At 43.9% G+C, this 15,351-nt stretch overlaps 1 protein-coding gene across 1 annotated transcript in view; it reads left to right on the forward strand.

The window, feature by feature from the left end:
- Nucleotides 1–15,351, forward strand: part of LOC126458156 (ATP-binding cassette sub-family C member 4-like) — a 382,852-nt gene that overhangs the window by 322,305 nt on the left and 45,196 nt on the right. The window contains exon 18 of the mRNA XM_050095019.1: nt 1,451–1,574. Within this exon, the coding sequence (XP_049950976.1) occupies nt 1,451–1,574 (124 nt within the window). The remainder of the gene's footprint in view (nt 1–1,450; nt 1,575–15,351) is intronic.

Consider the following 15,351-nt stretch of genomic DNA (forward strand, 5'->3'; position numbering starts at 1 on the left):
CGCCTCAACCATTCCCCGAGGATTGTCTGTAGTCCCCAGATTCCCAAAGGATTGTCTGTAGTCCCCAGATGACGCTTATATAGATTGATGATGCCAGTTCTGGTAAAGGTTGCTTCGTCAGTAAGAAGGACTGATGACAGAAATCCTGTAATTGCGATGGTGCTAGAGGGAAATCCGCTGCTGATAATAACTGCACTTGTTGTAGGTGGTAGGTTAGTAGCTGTTGTCACACAGGGTACACATAGTTGTACTTTGGCTTACACCATGTTGGCGGGCCAGTTACCTGGAGCTTGTACTAGGGTTCGTCTCAGTATCCTGTAGAACCCGGTCCTCCAAATCTGGTGTACACCACCCCGCACGTTCGTCTGTCTGAAAAACCCATGATCACACAAACGCCCAAAAAGTGCTTAAAATGTTGTGTGATATGGTTGGTGTCTGTAAGGGTACTTGTTTTGGTATAGGCGTGGTGCTTCCCGACCGTTTTCATCTGCCTAGCCGGACACAAACCATTACAGTACGCTGCGCCGATCACACAGCCTGCAGCACACAAGGGAAACATGGCTCGTGGTCAGAGGAACTTTCATTCGTCAGCGTCGTCTACTGTGGCAACGATGAATTTCAGGACATATGTTCATAGGACATTTTTTCCTCCATTTCCAGCCAGGAACCCGCCCGTGCAGTTTGGCGGTTTTATTAATGATACTGATGCAATGTTGTTGCTTTTAGGTTGCATAGTATCTCGAAGTACATGTGGCAAGAGCAACCATTAGTGGCTATTTTACCCTGGGCAGCAGGTCAGATGTTGTATGTGGACGTGTGGACGCAAAACGGGTAGTCTGTACAGGCGTAGCCCACTTACTGGTGCAACTACGCCCTTACAAAAAGACATTCGATAGTAAGTTATGTGATGTGTTTGTGGGAAGACTGTTCGACGCAGAGAATAAACCACCAACACGCTGATGTGCGTACATATTAAGGTACCACATACAAAAAATCTGCACTTACACCCGTTACACCTTATATATCCCAATATGAGCCAAGATAGTCAGTGGCCTCGTGAAAAAATGTTTGGCAGTGTCTATGGAGCCATGATTGTATCCAGGTATGCACCTCTTCGTCCGAAGCAAAGCGACGGACACTAATATCTTTCTTCAGGGCTCCAAAAGTATGAAATCACATGGGGAGAAGTCGGGACTGTATGAAGAATGTGTAAGAGTTCCCACCGAAACTTCTGCAGCCTTTGCAACATTTGGGCTTATGCGGCTACACTCTCAAAATCCAATTATCGTATGAACTGGTGTTTTAAACCTAAACTCGAGTATCTTCTTAGACTGTCGGTATACACGCATTGTGGCTGGACTGTAATGGCAGAAAAGATGATGAACATTGTGGAAAAAAGACTCGCTTCGCAACCTCGTTTGTAATATTGTTTGGCGCGTGCCTGTTGCAGGACCGGCACACGTCAGCGTGGTTCCTGTACGTGTACGGCGGCACGGCGCTGGGCCTCTGGCTGGACATGATCAGCGTCAGCTACGTCGCCGTCGTCACCTTCAGCTTCATCATATTCAACCCAGGTGAGTCCTCCACGCCGCTGGGGCCAACCCTGGTGGACTGCAGTTCGGATTCGTTGAGTAAACAATATAAATGCAGCATATTGCTCAGTCAATCTCAAAACCATCTAGAGCGTGTTGAACATCATCCTAATGACAGGGAGTGGGAATGGTAAATGAGTCGCTGTAAGACCACTAGGAATCCTACAATCGTCCAAACACTCACTCCTCGTAAGTCTTCTTGGATTTTTCTACCTTCTCGCGATTCACAACATCTTTATTGTAAGGGTCTCTTTACTATTTCTTGAATATTTCCGTAGCGGTATCTCGCTGATATCGAAGCTGTATGGAATAGCTACATTAATCTAGTCAGAATCCAGACTGAGATTCGATGGAAGAGGTTCGTTTGAAAAGCTTTCGACCAACAGACTGATGGTAGACAGGCGACGGGGGCAGGGGAGGGAGGGAGGAAGAGAGCAAGAGGCATGGAGGAAGCTAGAGAAAGCGAGAGGGAAGAAGAGGAAGAGAAAAAGGGCTGAGGAATAAACTGCGTGTTTCGTAAACACTTTATTCAATCAGCGATATCAATTTACGGAAATGCACAACAAATAATAAACAAATATCTTTACTATTAAGATATCGTTAGTCGCGAGACGGTAGATAAATCCGAGAAGACATATTACTTCTTCCTACATACACCTTGCGCGATTACCATGACTGGTAGTGATCGCAGGAATGCCAAGTCACAGGGCCCACTCACAGCAGACCAAATCACTGATGGCACTGCAGAGTCCATAGGCTTATTATTGTGTTTACTTCAAGCCCTCTCTTATATCGACAAGAGTTGTATAGGCATGAATCTTTTTGCATTACAGTTTAACTAAAATATTAAAAATAGAAGTGCAGGGATGATCACAAATATATCTATGGTCACTTGGAATAACAATACTGACTAGGACGTCTAATGTTAGCAGTACTTCTACTACTAAACTGGCGTGCAGGCCTTAAGGTTGAAAGTAACTTCGGAGTGATGTGTCATTGTCAAATACTACTGCTCGATGAAACGTGGACCACGCATAGAAAGAAATGGCACAGTGTTGTACAGACGGCAAATGAATGAAATAAATCTAGGGACGAACCGAAATGACACTATTATAATTGAAAGACAATAATTACACTGGTCATCGCAAATTATGGTGGTTCCCTAGATATAACAAAAGGGAGGATATGGCTCTTAATAGGGTGTCTGATCACTACGAACGGCAAAGCATGCGCTGCAACCGCTCCCATACTGGCCACAACATTGGTAAGCAGTTCACGCGGTGGGGCGTTCCATCCCTCTGCGCTGTTCACAACCGATGCTGCATGAAGTTGTTGCCCACTGGCCGTTATTCGCCCCCCCCCCCCCCCCCACCTTCGTCATAACCACTTGAGTAACAGTCTGCAGTGTCCACCAGGGACCAGATGTCAGTCATTTAGCAGTTAGTCGCATTGCAAAAGCGTGTATCCAGAATAGAACAGGCATTCTGGAGGCTCTTTGACGTGAGATGGTAAAGAGTTCCTTTTGAGACGCCTATTCAAATAAGAGAAACAGCACACTCAGCCTAATGTGCAATATACAGTAACTGTCAAATAATTCATCATAGTCGAATCAAAGTTTAAAAGTTAGAACAATGTCGTACACTAAAATACCTCGCACATAGATGGTATGGATACGTTGGTGCCTGACATCAGAAAACTATCAGTTAAATGAAGAGTTAAGGTGCGTTGGATATAGGCTAACTCACCATGACTCTTGACAGCTAAATACCACTGCCATACATAAATTAATAGGGCGATCACAGAGTTATCAGATATACAGCTGAGACGTAGTAACACTTCTTACTGATATTTTCAACACAATTGATCTCAATTACTGTAACATTACTACTTCAGCTGACAGCTTGAAGCAAAAGTACTCTTTCATTCAGGCGTGAAATATTTGCGTACTACAGACTGTAAATGTACAGCATTAATCTATGTTTGACTGAAATATTTACCTGTCGACTTTCGGAATAATTTTTTTGTCAGGTAAGGATTCGGGAACTTTGTAGTCGCATGAGACTATACCAGTTTGGAAGGGCGGTAGTCGCCCGCATTCTGCACTCTTGGTCAGCAGCTGACAATCGAAGAGTAGGTAATTAGACGATGAACGGGTGTATTGATCGCCAATCAAAGTCGTTAAAGTTGGCTGAGAGCAATAGAAAATAATAAATGCGTTTAATCAGGAGCCTTAAGCCAGAGAGGACTTTAGTCCTGATCACATAACGACTGTGACTGCAAGTGAAGCAAGGAAATGTTCTATTTCATCAGCACATTTACAATAAATTACTGACAATTCTTTGTACTACACTTAATATAGTGCATAACCGTCACGTAGCATAGAGATTCGCAGGCACTAAAATAAGAATTAAAGACATCTGGTTACATTAGAGAGTGGTTGTTGAGAGGATCATCGAATCACCATCACAAATTTTGCTGTCGTTGCTATATAGCTGAGGTGACGAAAGTCATGGAATACACCCTAATATCGCGTCTGACTTCCTTTTTCCCGGCGTACTGCAGCAACTTGAGATGGCAAAAACTGGTCGTTGGAAGTACCTTGCAGAAAAACTGAGCCAAGCTGCCTCTATAGCGGCCCATAATTGCGTAAGTGTTGCCGGTACAGGAGTTTGAGCACGAACTGACCTCTGGAATGTCGGGCGATCTGAGTGGCCAGATCATTCGCTCGAACTGTCCAGAATGTTCTTCAAACCAACCGCGAACAAATGCGGCCCGGTGACTTTGCGCATTTTCATTCAAATTGATGTTTAGGAACATGAAGTCCGTGAATGGCTGCGAATGGTCTCCAACAGCCGAACATAACCATTTCTAGTCAATGACAGGTTCAGCTGGACCGGAGGAGCCAGTCGATTCCATGTAAACACAGCCCACATCATTATAGAGCAACCAGCGACTTGCACCAGCTCTTATCAACTGAAATCGGGACTCATCTGACCGCCGGCCGCTGTGGCCGAGCGGTTCTAGGCGCAGGTCGCAAGCTCGAATCCTGCCTCGGGCATGGATGTGTGTGCTGTCCTTAGGTTAGTTAGGTTAAGGTAGTTCTAAGTTCTAGGGGAATGATCTCATAGTGCTCAGAGCCATTTGAACTCATCTGACTAAGCCACGGTTTTCCGGCCGTCTAGGGACCAACCTAATACCAAAGGCACTCGCATTAGTCGTCTGTTGCCATAACCCATTAAAGCCAAATTTCGCCACAGTGTCCTAATGGATACGTTCGTTGTACATCCCACATTGATTTCTGTGGCCACTTCACGCGGGGTTGTTTGTCTGTTAGCACCGACAACTCGACGCAAACGCCACTTCTCTCGATCGTTAAGCGAAGGCTGTCGACCACTGCCTTGTCAGAGCTGAGAGGTAGTGCCTGCAGTTTGGTATTGTCGACACACTCTTGACACTGTGGATGTCAGAATGCTGTATTCCCAAACGATTTCCGAAATGCGGTGTCCCACACGTCTAGGTCGAGCTGCCACTCCGCTTTCAAAGTCACTTAATTCCCGTCTTGCGGCCATAATCAGGTCGGAAACTTTTCACGTGAATCACTTCAGTACAAATGACAGCTCCGCAAACGCAACCGCTTCCCTACTTTTTATATCTTGTTTAAGCACTACTACCGCCATGTGAATACGTGCATATCGCCATCCTATAGCTTTTGTCACCTCACTATATACCAGTGTCAAAGTAATCTTCTTCAGAGAAGGACTTCATTTTATATCTCGTTCTCTGTAAGAAGAAAAGCTAAGAAATTGTATAGGGGCGCCTTCACTAACATAGTTGGTAGAGAGAAGTGTGAGAGTGGGGATGCAAAAGCTCCCGACAGTAGCAGTGACCGAATAGTAGAAGCGGTTGGTGCAAGAATTAGCACAGCGCCACTGTTTCCTTACTCCGGCAGCTGTTTATTGTTCAAGTTGCTTTATGAGGCCACACTGAATCCTTCTCCCACCACTGCGAAACTAGAAACAGACTTTTCTAAAAGCAACCCATCGACGACAGCCACTGCTTACGGAATGGGACTCTTCGGCCTCTTTTGCTGTACATAGCTTGTGGCTAGGACCACTTTTATTAGAAGTACACCTGATAACTGTAAGGAATTTAATGTAAGTACAGTCGACTCTTGCTAATTCGAGCCACGATAAATCGAATTTCTGTTAAATCCATCATGCTTTTAAGTTCCTTAAAGTATCTTCGATAAATATGTTTTGGTATACTCGATGAATCGAAGCGATTGTCATTGGAGATCGCCCCTCAAACACAACTGGAAGTCAGTGCCTGTCTATCATTCGGTAATTCGAATTGTTTTGTCAATTGTTCAGGTAACTATTTCGTCATTCAACTCTTGGTTGTGATTCTTTGTTTTCTGCACAACGGATTACTTACTATAGCACATAAATCAGTTGTAAAAATGACGGCTGTTTGACGTACGCAGAAAAGAAGCAGGTTATTGAGTGCGTGGAATGAGGAGTGATAAAAGAAGGATGTAGCGAAAAGTTTGAGAATTCTATCATCCTCCCCGTCGTCAATTCTGTAGCAGAAAGATAAGACTGCTGAAAACGTATCATAACGAGCGAGGAAACGGACCTGTGAGGTGAATTTCCGCGCCTTCGAGAATGCCTACAGAAATGACCTAGTGTAGAGGGCAAAAATGTTGTGCCAAAAGTTCTAGGCTTCAAGAAAAGGCGAACTCATTCGCTGTGAGTCTGGGTGTTGAAGAGTTAGGCACAAGCAGGGGACAGATAGCAATGCATCACTTTTATATGGTTACAAAACAATAAATATTCTTTACGGATATACTGAATGTTTTAAACTTTAAAGATATGAATGTAAATTCCTAAATCCATTGACTGACATAAGAAGGTTGTACTGAACAATTTATACATGTATTGATTAAGGTGTAGCCGTACATAAATATGTTGATAAGCACGTGGAAATAGACACAAAGAAGGTATGGCCATATACTTTTAATCATCGAATGTAATGTAAGATTTAATGTTCACATCTTATTTGCGTCTGTTTCATTATGCCCTTATATACTTTGAATCTTATAACTTGTAATATAACGTTTATTTGTTGATGCCTTTTTTTTCTATTTCAGTGTGTCAGTTTATCAGTGTACAGCTGAGAGAGCGTAACCAATATGGGCATAACTTGGCCAGTAAAAATTTTTTCCGTCAGTTAGTCAGTGGGTTTAAGGACTTAATCTCATATATTTAGAGTTAAAACCATTTCATACATTATTAAAAAATATTTCATGTTTGTACGCATGAAAAATTGAAGCATTGCAATGTATGCTTTTTATGTACATAGTCGTAAAATGGTCATATATCCTTGAAAATAACTATACTTGTAGAAATAGAAGCTGTCTCTGATATTGTATGGACTGTCTGTTCAGTCTCAAGTTGATCGATGATGGCCTAGAAAGCCGAAAGACGGTTCACGACGAGGTATAAAACAAGTATTGTGGAATATTAATATTTTGTATTTCAGATTTTAATATGTCTATACTCCTCGGAGTGCCGACGGAATACTCCATAAAGAGTTGTGTGCAGAATTCTCAGCCTGTATCTAACTTGTAACGAGCGGTTTTGTTCGAATAAAGGTAAACACTGTTCCAACATAAACAGGGTGCGAAATTTAGTGCACAGAGCTGCCACGCCTGGTAGTAACAACGGTTCTAAGCCAGCTGGTCAGCGAGTCGAACTTGGACGACAGAGTCGCGTGCCTCTTTCCATGGTAGTGGCTGGGGAGTGCCAACCCATGATCAGGTGTTTTCTATGGCTGAGAGTTCCGGAAAACCTGCTGGTCAGGTCAACAGTCAAACACTTTCTGTATCGAGTTAACCTAGGCCAGCACGGGCAACATGCGGTTGAAAGATAATGTCACAGAGATCTTGAAGCGGCCAAAACCACTGGCCTTAACACGCTTAATTGTAACGCTTGCATTCAAATGCGATTTCCGATTGAGAAACCCATTGCGTAATGTTACCTTACATACTGGTCGTAGATGGCGATACTGCTCCCTCCTATATGTGGCTGCACTGAAATGTTTTTCGTTTGTATACAGGGTGTTACAAAAAGGTACGGCCAAACTTTCAGGAAACATTCCTCACACACAAATAAAGAAAAGATGTTATGTGGACATGCGTACGGAAACGCTTAATTTCCATGTTAGAGCTCATTTTAGTTTCGTCAGTATGTTCTCCAACGTGATCAGATAGTAAATTTTCACAATCAACATGTGTGGGCTGACAAGAATCCGCACGCAATTGTGCAATCACGTCATTAACACAGATTTTCTGTGAACGTTTGGGCAGACATTGTTGGTGATGTCTTGATTGGGCAACATGTTCTTCCACCTACGCTCAATGGAGCACGTTATCATGATTTCATACGGGATACTCCACTTGTGCTGCTAGAACATGTGCCTTTACAAGTACGACACGTGTTTCATGCACGATGGAGCTCCTGCACATTTCAGTCGAAGTGTTTGTACGCTTCTCAACAACAGATTCGGTGACCGATGGATTGGTAGAGGCGGACCAATCCCATGGCCTCCACGCTCTCCTGACCTCAACCCTCTTGACTTTCATTTATGGGGGCATTTGAAAGCTCGTGTCTACGCAACCCCGGTACCAAATGTAGAGACTCTTCGTGCTCGTATTGTGGACGGCTGTGATACAATACGCCATTCTCCAGGGCTCCATCAGCGCATCAGGGATTCCATGCGACGGAGGGTGGATGCCTGTATCCTCGCTAACGTATGACATTTTGAACATTTTCTGTAACAAAGTGTTTGAGATCACGCTGGTACGTTCTGTTGCTGTGTGTTTCCATTCCATGATTAATGTGATTTGAAGAGAAGTAATAAAATGAGCTCTAACATGGAAAGTAAGCGTTTCCGGACACATGTCCACATAACATATTTTCTTTCTTTGTGTGTGAGGAATGTTTCCTGAAAGTTTGGCCGTACCTTTTTGTAACACCCTGTATACAAGGGGCGTCTGAAAAGTTCGGTGAATTGTCTCGGAAAAAAAGGAAACAAGAGCTACACACGAAATTACCGTTACTGGCCATCAAAGTAGTCATCATTAGCTACATCACACAACTGATATCTGTTGTAAAGCGGCTGGAAATTGTTAGGCCGGCCGGTGTGACCGAGCGGTTCTAGGCGCTGCACTCAGGAACCGCGCGACCGCTACGGTCGCAGGTTCGAATCCTGCCTCGGGCATGGATATGTGTGATGTTCTTAGGTTAGTTAGGTTTAAATAATTCTAAGTTCTAGGGGACTGATGGCCTCCTATGTTAAGTCCCATAGTGCTCAGAGCCATTTGAATCATTTTTGAAATTGTTAGCAAACGCTTCTTGTGGAACCGCTCGAAGCGCCGTGTTAATGTGTTCCTGGATATTCGCATCCTTACACGACATGATACCTGGTACTAGCAATACAATCCCATGAGCAAGTGACAGTCAATGGCATGTTCATCTTCTCCGCCTCCCTCTGCTAGAAGCTCTGATGGGTCAAGCCCTTGCTGTCGAAAAAGACGATAAACATCGTCTTAACCATTGAAATCAATTCATTTTCAATAACGTGATTACCAACGGGGGAAGGGGGGGGGGGGGGAGTGTACTTCACGAAACACAAAATTTGTTAACTATTATTGTCTTGTATTAACAAAACACTGTTTAAAAAGGTACAGATGTGTAGCTAGGACCCTGAATCTGAAATAGTAAAATATGACATTCATTGTGAACAGTCACATGTACTTCTAAGACTTGAATTTTTTCGTTAAATTTAACTGAAAAATTAAAAACATTTACGGAATCTGGTAGAAGACCTTATTAAGAACATTTTTTTATATATTTTTTTAAAAATTCCCCTACTAGATTACAGTATTTTCAAAAGGTGGGCATAAAGTACTCCCCTTGGTATTGGAAGGGTTAAACTTGGACTTTTCTGGGAGGCGAGGAGGACTATGAACACTATCTCACTGATCCGCTAGGTCACCAGGCCTCATATCTTGTAATGAAGTGAATATCCAGCAACGCGTGACCACGGTCCTTCGAGCGACTCCACACGAAACGTTTGCTGACAAACTTCAGCAGCTTAACAACCGATGTCACAAGTGTGTTGTAGTTAATGATGCTCACTTTGAAGGTCAGTAAGGGTGAACGGTCTGAATCTCTTGTTTCCTTCACTTTTTGAGAGCAGCTGCTGAACTTCTCAGGCCCACGTTGTACACGAAAGTGTGTAGTACGCTTCATGCCACGTCGGCATATGTTGTACGCCGTCTTCATGATGTTGCAATGTTAACGGCCACCAGTGTATTTTAAGCTTCTCAGCGAGTATTATTATCGCACATAAGTACAAAATATACACTGAAGCGCCAACAAAACTGGTAAAGACAAGCGTATTCAAATACAGAGCAATGTAAACATGCAGAATACGTCGCTGTGATCGGCAACGCCTATATGAGAAAACAAGTATCTGACGTAGTTGTTAGATCAGTTACTGCTGCTACAGTGGCAGGCTATCAAGATTTATGTGAGTTTGAACGTGGTGTTATAGTCGGCCCTCGAGCGATGGGACACAGCATCTATGAGCAAGCGTCTAAGTGAGGAAATACCCTTGCAACAATATCACGAGTGTACCGTTAATATCAGGAATCCGGTAAAACATCAAATCTTCGACATCGCTGCGGCCGGAAAAATATCCTGCAAGAACGGGACCAGTGATGAGTGAAGAGAATCGTTCAACGCGACAGAAGCGCAACCCTTCCGCAAATTGCTGCAGATTTCAGTGCTGGGCCATCAATAATTATCAGCGTGCGAACTATTCAACGAAACATCATCGATGTGGGCTTATCGGAGCCGAATTGTTCCAATTGTATCGAGCTGATGGACGTGAACGGGTGAAGTTGGAGTGATATGGGACCCATGATGTGTCTAGATACGACTCGGACGGGTGACACGTACGTAAGCATATAGTCTAATCACATTCATCCATTCATGCCCATTGTCCATTTCGACGGACTTGGCCAATTCTCGCAGGATAATGCGACACGCCCCACGTCCAGAATTGCTACAGAGTGGCTCCATGAACACTCTTCTGGGGTTAAACACTTCCGCTGGCCACCAAAATCCCCAGACATGGAATTTATTGAGCATAACTGGAATGCCTTGCAACGTGCTGTTTAGAAGAGATCTCCACCCCCTCGTACTGTTACGGATTTATGGACAGCCCAGCAGAATTCATCGTGTCAGTTCCCTTCGCCCCTACACGATTGAGGCAAATGTACCAGTTTATTTGTCTCTTTAGTGTATATAGTTACCATGACGTTTCACCTTTTATACTGACCCAGCTTCTGACTCGTAACGTGTTTCATATGAAACAAATAAGCAAAAAAACAGTAAAAAATAGATTTAGAGGTATAAGCAAGCGCACGGTACTGTGTGCCCATCAACGGAATTATAGCAGATAACGAATCGCTGATGGTGTATACGACCTACTTGTGTATATTTCTTATCACCTTCACTGGTTACAGACGATGCGAAAACACAGTCGCCACAAGGAAGAAACTTATCAGGGCTTGCCTCAAGGACAGCATCTGTAGCCGAGGCGTGCTCTACCTACAAATCCGTGACTCATGCTGCACCGTTTCGTGTCGTCCATTGTTTTATCTCGGTTACGTTGAGAGCTTGCCTCGTGGTGGGAGGAGCGGCCTGCACGAGGAACACGAACTACCGTAGTACTGCTTATCACGACCTACTTTCCCTCACGCGACTGCTTATTGTGTGCTTCGTTGTCTACTCTTTCCCATTCATCGTCTGTGGAGCGATAGCTTAATTTTTTAAAGCAGACATTTTGTCACATTATATTGGAGTAGGAATTGAAATCCATGGAGAAGAAATAAAAACTTTGAAATTTGCCGACTACATTGTAATCCTGTCAGAGACGGCAAAGGGTCTGGAACAGCAGTTGAACGGAATGGGCAGTGTCTTGAAAGGAGGTTCATATGGTTCAAATGGCTATGAGCGCTATGGGACTTAACATCTGTGATCATCAGTCCCCTAGAACTTAGAACTACTTAAACCTAACTAACCTAAGGACATCACACACATCCATGCCCGAGGCAGGATTCGAACCTGCGACCGTAGCGGTCACGCGGTTCCAAATTGAAGCGCCTAGAACCGCACGGCCACACCGGCCGGCCTCTTGAAAGGAGGATATGATGAACGTCAACAAAAGCCATACGAGGATAACGGAATGCAGTCGAATTAAATCAGATGATACTGAGTGAATTAAATTAGGAAATGACACACTTAAAGTAGAAAACGAGTTTTGCTATCTGAGAAGCAAAATAACTGACGATAGTCGAGGTAGGGAGGACATAAAATGTAGACTGGCTATGGCAAGGAAAGCTCTCCTGAAGAAGAGAAATTTGTTAATCTCTAGTATAGATTTAAGTGTCCGGAAGTCCTTCCTGAAAGTATTTGTATGGAGTGTAGTCATGTATGGAAGTGAAACATGCACGATAGTTCAGACAAGAAGAGAATAGAAGCTTTCGAAACGTGGTGCTACAGAAGAATCTATCTACATTTACATCCATAGTCCGCAAGCCACCTGACGGTGTGTGGCGGAGGGTACCTTGAGTACCTCTATCGGTTCTCCCTTTTATTCCAGTCTCGTATTGTTCGTGGAAAGAAGGATTGTCAGTATGCTTCTGTGTGGGCTCTAATCTCTCTGATTTTATCCTCCTGGTCTCTTCGCGAGATATACGTAGGAGGGAGCAATATACTGCTTGACTCCTCGGTGAAGGTATGTTCTCGAAATTTCAGAAAAAGCCCGTACCGAGCTACTGAGCGTCTCTCCTGCAGAGCCTTCCACTGGAGTTTATCTATCATCTCCGCAACGCTTTCGCGATTACTAAATGATCCTGTAACGAAGCGCGCTGCTCTCCGTTGGATCTTCTCTGTCTCTTCTATCAACCCCATCTGGTACGGATCCCACACTGCTGAGCAGTATTCAAGCAGTGGGCGAACACGTGTACTGTAACCTACTTCCTTTGTTTTCGGATTGCGTTTCCTTAGGATTCTTCCAATGAATCTCAGTCTGGCATCTGCTTTACCAATGATCAACTTTATATGATCATTCCATTTTAAATCATTCCTAATGCGTACTCCCAGATAATTTATGGAAGTAACTGCTTCCAGTTGCTGACCTGCTATATTGTAGCTTAATGATAAGGGCTCTATCTTTCTATGTATTCGCAGCACATTACACTTGTCTACATTGAGATTCAATTGCCATTCCCTGCACCATGCGTCAATTCGTTGCAGATCCTCCTGCATTTCAGTACAATTTTCCATTGTTACAACCTCTCGATATACCACAGAATCATCCGCAAAAAGCCTCAGTGAACTTCCGATGTCATCCACAAGGTCATTTATGTATATTGTGAATAGCAACGGTCCTACGACACTCCCCTACGGCACACCTGAAATCACTCTTACTTCGGAAGACTTCTCTCCATTGAGAATGACATGCTGCGTTCTGTTATCTAGGAACTCTTCAATCCAATCACACAATTGGTCTGATAGTCCATATGCTCTTACTTTGTTCATTAAACGACTGTGGGAAACTGTATCGAACGCCTTGCGGAAGTCAAGAAACACGGCATCTACCTGTGAACGCGTGTCTATGGCCCTCTGAGTCTCGTGGACGAATAGCGCGAGCTGGGTTTCACATGACCGTCCTTTTCGAAACCCATGCTGATTCCTACAGAGTAGATTTCTAGTCTCCAGAAAAGTCATTGTACTCGAACATAATACGTGTTCCAAAATTCTACAATTGATCGATGTTAGAGATATAGGTCTATAGTTCTGCACGTCTGTTCGACGTCCCTTCTTGAAAACGGGGATGACCTGTGCCCTTTTCCAATCCTTTGGAACGCTACGCTCTTCTACAGACCTACGGTACACCGCTGCAAGAAGGGGGGCAAGTTCCTTCGCGTACTCTGTGTAAAATCGAACTGGTATCCCATCAGGTCCAGCGGCCTTTCCTCTTTTGAGCGATTTTAATTGTTTCTCTATCCCTTTGTCGTCTATTTCGATATATACCATTTTGTCATCTGTGCGACAACCTAGAGAAGGAACTACAGTGCAGTCTTCCTCTGTGAAACAGCTTTGGAAAAAGACATTTAGTATTTCGGCCTTTAGTCTGTCATCCTCTGTTTCAGTACCACTTTGGTCACAAAATGTCTGGACATTTTGTTTTGATCCACCTACCGCTTTGACATAAGACCAAAATTTCTTAGGATTTTCTGCCAAGTCAGTACATAGAACTTTACTTTCGAATTCATTGAACGCCTCTCGCATAGCCCTCCTCACACTACATTTCGCTTCGTTTAATTTTTGTTTGTCTGCAAGGCTTCGGCTATGTTTATGTTTGCTGTGAAGTTCCCTTTGCTTCCGCAGCAGTTTTCTAACTCGGTTGTTGTACCACGGTGGCTCTTTTCCATCTCTTACGATCTTGCTTGGCACATACTCAACTGACGCATATTGTACGATGGTTTTGAACTTTGTCCACTGATCCTCAACACTATCTGTACTTGAGACAAAACTTTCGTGTTGAGCCGTCAGGTACTCTGTAATCTGCTTTTTGTCACTTTCGCTAAACAGAAAAATCTTCCTACCTTTTTTAATATTTCTATTTACGGCTGAAATCATCGATGTAGTAACCGCTTTATGATCGCTGATTCCCATTTCTGCGTTAACTGTTTCAAATAGTTCGGGTCTGTTTGTCACCAGAAGGTCTAATATGTTATCGCCACGAGACGGTTCTCTGAATGCTGAAGATTAGATCAGTACATCAAGTAAATAATGAGGAGGTACTGAACAGAACTTGGGAGAAGAGGAATTTGTGGCACAACTTGCCTAGTAGAATGAATCGGTTGATAGGACACGCTCTAAAATGGTTCAAATGGCTCTGAGCACTATGGGACTTAACATCTGAGGTCATCAGTCTCCTAGACTTAGAACTACTTAAACCTAACTAACCTAAGGACGTAACACACATCCATGCCCGAGGCAGGATTTGAACCTGCGACCGTAACGGTCGCGCGGTTCCAGGCTGAAGCGCCTAGAACCGCTCGGCCACAAGGGCCGGCCAGACACGCTCTGAGGCAATAAGGGATCACCAGTTTAGTACTGGAGGGTAAAAATCGTAGAGGGAGACCAACAGATGAATACACTAAGCAGATTCAGAAGGATGTAGGCTGCAGGGAGGCTTGCACTGTATAGAGAAACATGGAGAGCTGCATCAACCAGTTTCTGGACTGAAGACAACAGCCGCGCGGGATTAGCCGAGCGGTCTCAGGCGCTGCAGTCATGGACTGTGCGGCTGATCCCGTTTGGGGTTCGAGTCCTCCCTCGGGCATGGGTGTATGTGTTTGTCCTTAGGATAATTTAGGTTAAGTAGTGTGTGGTCTTAGGGCCTGATGACCTTAGCAGTTAAGTCACATAGGATTTCACACACACACTGAAGGCAACAATAACATATTGTAACAAATAAAAACTATACTAGGGGCCGTACGGTACAGTTCGTAGTAGGGGCCGCGCGATTAAGATCTGAGCTGCGTGCCGTATATGATGACCTCAGAAATAGCGACTCTGCGAGTAATGCACAGAAGAACAGAGTACTAAACGCG

Source organism: Schistocerca serialis, chromosome 2, assembly GCF_023864345.2.
Source record: "Schistocerca serialis cubense isolate TAMUIC-IGC-003099 chromosome 2, iqSchSeri2.2, whole genome shotgun sequence".
NCBI lineage: Eukaryota > Metazoa > Arthropoda > Insecta > Orthoptera > Acrididae > Schistocerca > Schistocerca serialis.